The 4,587-nt window shown below is 35.2% G+C and overlaps 1 protein-coding gene across 1 annotated transcript; it reads right to left on the bottom strand.

The window, feature by feature from the left end:
- Window positions 1-1,938: 1,938 nt before the first annotated feature.
- On the bottom strand, window positions 1,939-3,322 carry LOC107802723 (putative galacturonosyltransferase-like 1). The gene has a single exon (XM_016626274.2). The coding sequence runs from the start codon at window positions 3,285-3,287 to the stop codon at window positions 2,208-2,210; it is 1,080 nt and encodes a 359-aa protein (XP_016481760.1). The 5' UTR covers window positions 3,288-3,322; the 3' UTR covers window positions 1,939-2,207.
- Window positions 3,323-4,587: the final 1,265 nt, after the last annotated feature.

Genomic DNA, 4,587 nt, shown 5'->3' with positions numbered 1-4,587 from the left:
ACTTTGGCTCGAATTTCGGGTGCTTCGATTCGAGCCTCAGTGCCATCATCGTGTGGCCTTCCAGCCCTGGGTGCCAAGTTGTTGGTTTCATCTTAAAGGCCGGCTTCGTGGTCGATTGGTGAAGCCATTGCTGATTTGAAGTTGCAAACTGGCGTGTACTTTAGATTTTTATCAAGCGATCACTGTTACCCTTAGCCCCACGGTGGACGCTGTAAGTGTTTCCCGGAAAAATTGGATAACGTTAGATTTGTGTATGGTTCTAAGGATATGCGATACAATTCGATATAAATCGCGTAGAGAAATGGAAATATGTGTATTGTTGGCTGTGAGAATGAAAATAATAAGCAAAAAAGAATGAATAAGTAAAACAAACATAAGGGGATAACTATCAATATAAGAAGTGATCTTCCTTTCTCCTCTTTTTTTTCCTGTCCTTTGGCTTACAAGGATTCCCTCTTTTATAGAAGAGAGTTATTATAAAAAATAATAAAATAAAACATATAGTGGAAGGCCCATGATGACTTGTCTCTTCTTTGATTCTCGCCAAGATTCTCTCTCTTGGTGCGGTTGCAATGACTCTTGTCTGTAAGCTCGATACTAGCTCGAACTCGTTACTGGGTCGGGCCCTTCGGTCTCGGATCCAGTTCGACCTTCGAGATGGACGTCGCGTATTTCCGACCTCGAAGTAGTGCCTTACAGATCGATTCAGTCACGGGCTCGATAGGATTATCGAGCCGCCTCCTCGAGTGACCTTCGGGCTCGAGGTTCGTTAGTACCGACCTCAGAGCTCACTTCCAAAACCTCATTTCGGCTTTTTATCACTCGAACTCGATAGAACGTAGGAAGATCGAAATCTATTTCGACCGTATACAATGTATGTGAACCTCGGATTAAAATCCTCATTCAAATACTTTTTGGAATAAAGAATCATGAATTGCACTTTATTTGGGTCATCACACTTTCTCAAAGATACATTAATCGTATTTACATACCCATTAAAAGGCCATCAACAATGATTAGCCTACCTTACTATCTAAGTAATCCTTTTCAAAATGTGAGCAGAATTGCGGGAAAGCAAAGTATGCAATTAATAACCCCAAAACTTGAAATATACCTTTTCATTCTTTTTCTCTTTGGTATTCGAGAAGTCATCGAAATTAGTAGTAAAGAGAAACTTCGTAGTAAGCTATTGTTTCATAAACTTAGCAGTAACCTATCGCTTGACCATAAATTCCTAAATTTATTATGAAAAATTTAATTTGGGAGAAGTTTGGTTTGAAAATGAAAATGTGTTTGGACATCTGTTTTGGGTGAAGTTTGATTTGAAAAAATATGAAACATGACTTATATCCACAAGTTTTAAAAACTATCACAAATACCTAACAATACCATTATCAATAACATTCATTATATTATCACAAACCATAGTCCTGAACATAAATAAATTTGATACAAAATTATTATTTTTATAATGAACTACATAATACACTATCAGATAACCGAGAAGACGAAGCAACATCGTTACAAAATAATAAATGGTGGGCTCTTTTATAAAATACAAAAGTTTGGGGTAATTTTTAAAAAATATAATAGTTATATTTTGGCCCAAAATCAGCTATTGAGCTGGTTTTGGAATTTGGCCAAAATGTAGGTAAAATCTATGATCAAACATGTATTTGCCAAATAAAATCTAAATTTATTTTGACAAAATCTATGGCCAAACGATTATCTATACCTTACGAATTCGAGCGGTGAAAATCCGTATGAATAATTTGTTTACATCACATCCTTAGGATGCGATTTGCCCGGACCCTACATCAAATTATTAATAGGTTGCAAGTTCGAGTAAGGGAAGCAACTATAAGTAAAATGAATGCGAGATATCTCGGGGACAGTCCGGACTAAAAAAAAAAAAGGCAAAAAAAATAAAAAGCAGTATTATCTAAACAACCAAAAATTTTAACTCATCTCCTGTACAATATCGAGCTCAAAAGATACATACATCATTCAGGAAAAAATTCTCCAATAAAATGGAGAAACGAGAAAATATTGTAAATTTATTAAAAGGAGAAAAATGAATTTTAATCCTCCCTATTAAAATAGAATATTTTTTTAAATCATAAAACCTTCATCCTCTGTTTTTCCAGCTCTTCATCATCTTCCCCAAAAACTATACACTTCCAGCCATTTTTATTCTTCTTTAATCTTCAAGAATCAAACGAAAATGGAGGTTTTAACAGATCATAAGGAGCCCAAAGAGCATCTAAAGGACAAGGCCGATTAGCATCAAGTCTAGCCCAAGGTTTCCCTTTTCCACTCCAATGCAATAAACTTACTGGACCAGGATGTAAATCTCTACAAAGCCCACGAAAATTATCTCCACCTAACCCATGTTGATTCCACCGGTGATCCACCGGAGCTATATTTCCGGCGAACACTAGCAAAAACGGCGGCAATGAACCCAATTCATAAATTCTCATTCTTTTTTGTAATTCCATCCATTCTTCGATTTTATTCGTATAATCACCATTTCTCCAACGATCAAGATCGATTACCATTACTCCCGTGTTAAAATAACAAGCTTTACGATCCGCAAATGTTAAGGAAAGTGATGGGTTTGACCAAAAAGTTGGTGTAAAATATGAAGTGAAATTTGCGTTGCAATATTCTGGAGCGGCTAGAATTTTGTTTTCACCTAATGGAGTTGCGGCTAATTTTGCAATGTCATCAACTAAGACCAAATCGGAATCCAAGTAGACAACTTTTTTAACACAAGTTGGTAAAATATTGGCTAAGTAACTTCTTGCGTAGTTTAAAGGACAATCGAGAGCTGAACGGATTGAGGTTGAAATAAGTCCGGCAACATATGAATCGTCGAATTGATAGACTTGGAATTTAAGGTAAGGGAAAGACGCGAGAATGGTGGCGCGTAGGAGTGACGCGTTTGCAGAAGCGGAAGCGACGAAGTGGAAGATTGTGTTTTGTGGACAAGATGAGTGTTGAAGAATGGAAAGAATAGCTGCCATTGAGCCACGTATATAAGCGGAATCAAGTGTCATAGCTACGTGAACAGCTTCAATAGAGCATATTAAGTTTTGGGTATTTTCAATGGAAGGACATTCAGGGGAGTTATAGAATTCAGGGGCTTCTCTGAACAGTTGTGGGATTTTTGTAACGGCGGCATTGCGTATTCTAACCGCAGCGGCGGCGGTGGTAGTGGTGGCGGTGGAAGAAATGATGAAAAAAGAAAGGAAAAAAAGAGGTAAGAGTTGGCGTTCTGACTTCATGTGGGGGAGTGATGTTTAGATTTGGAAATGAGAAGAGGGAGTGGATTTATTTGATTGGGTTTTAGTCCCTCAGATTTGGTGTTTGGTGGGGGAGGGAGGGTAAGGGGGGGAGGAGGGTGGAGGGGATGGACACGGTTTTGGTAAGTGACAAAGAAACGTACGTACTAAAGAGAAAACGGAGGTGTTCGAGACAAAGACAGAGATGTAAATGCAAAAGAGTTTAACTTACGTTGATTGCTATAATAAGTTGTTTACACTATCACAGTAAATTAACTTATATATGTTGTTTACATGTGCAATAAATCTTTTATACTATAAAGTTAAAGTGAATAATAATAATGGTAACTTTTAATAACAAGTTTAATATGGTAATATGAAAGCAATAGCCTATTATAACCGATTAAATCGACATTAAAAGGGTAAATATTCTTACACTATCAATCGTTATATCTTTAAGTCAATGTGAAAAAGTTTAAATTCTATGCACTAACAATGCATATAGTTTTTATATTATCAGTTAAATTAGCTGACAAGAACGAGCAACAATTTAATACTAATAAGGTAACTTGATATAATCAGTTAAATTACATTAATAGTATAATTTTGCTATGCATATAACTTAAATTCAATACGAAAGAGTTTATGTTTTCCTGTATATAACAATGTATAAACTTTTTACACTATCGACTAAAATGTCCTAGAATAAACCAAGTAATTTTCTAATATAATATTACACATACTATTTAGTTTTTTGAATATACTTATGTATATGTAATTTGTATGATATTTTTTATTTTCTTATTATACAAATAGTGCTAACCTAAGCAGCAAATGGCTTAGCATATGATACACACGTCCTTGGATCATGGTGGGGTAAAGCTGGATGGGTGGCGTGGTTTCTCATAAGGGAGAATTGGGGTTAAGTCAAGGGGGAGTTGGTTGAGTTCGTACTAAAACAAGACTACATGACTTGTCGTGAGACAATTACTATTTCGAGAGTTAAAAGAAATTTTTTACAAACATGTTTTGTTGGAAATATTTTTTTAATATTTTAAATTATTAATTATTGGAATATATAGTAGTAGTATGTTTTAGACTCAAATCCATTTTACCCCCTTAATTTTTAAGGGTTGGGAAACAATAATTCCCTTCAATTTTGAATGGGAAAGGGAACCCCTTGTGCAATAGCTTTCCGATGAAACAATTTTTTTTTAATAAAAATCTTTTCTTTTTTTGAATAGATAATTTTTAGAATAATCAAGTTCTTTCATTATAGCCAAAAGCTCAACATATGACAAAC

Source organism: Nicotiana tabacum, chromosome 12 (assembly GCF_000715075.1).
Source record: "Nicotiana tabacum cultivar K326 chromosome 12, ASM71507v2, whole genome shotgun sequence".
NCBI lineage: Eukaryota > Viridiplantae > Streptophyta > Magnoliopsida > Solanales > Solanaceae > Nicotiana > Nicotiana tabacum.
Note: the sequence above shows the minus strand (reverse complement) of the source record. Positions and strands in the feature narration are given on the sequence as shown.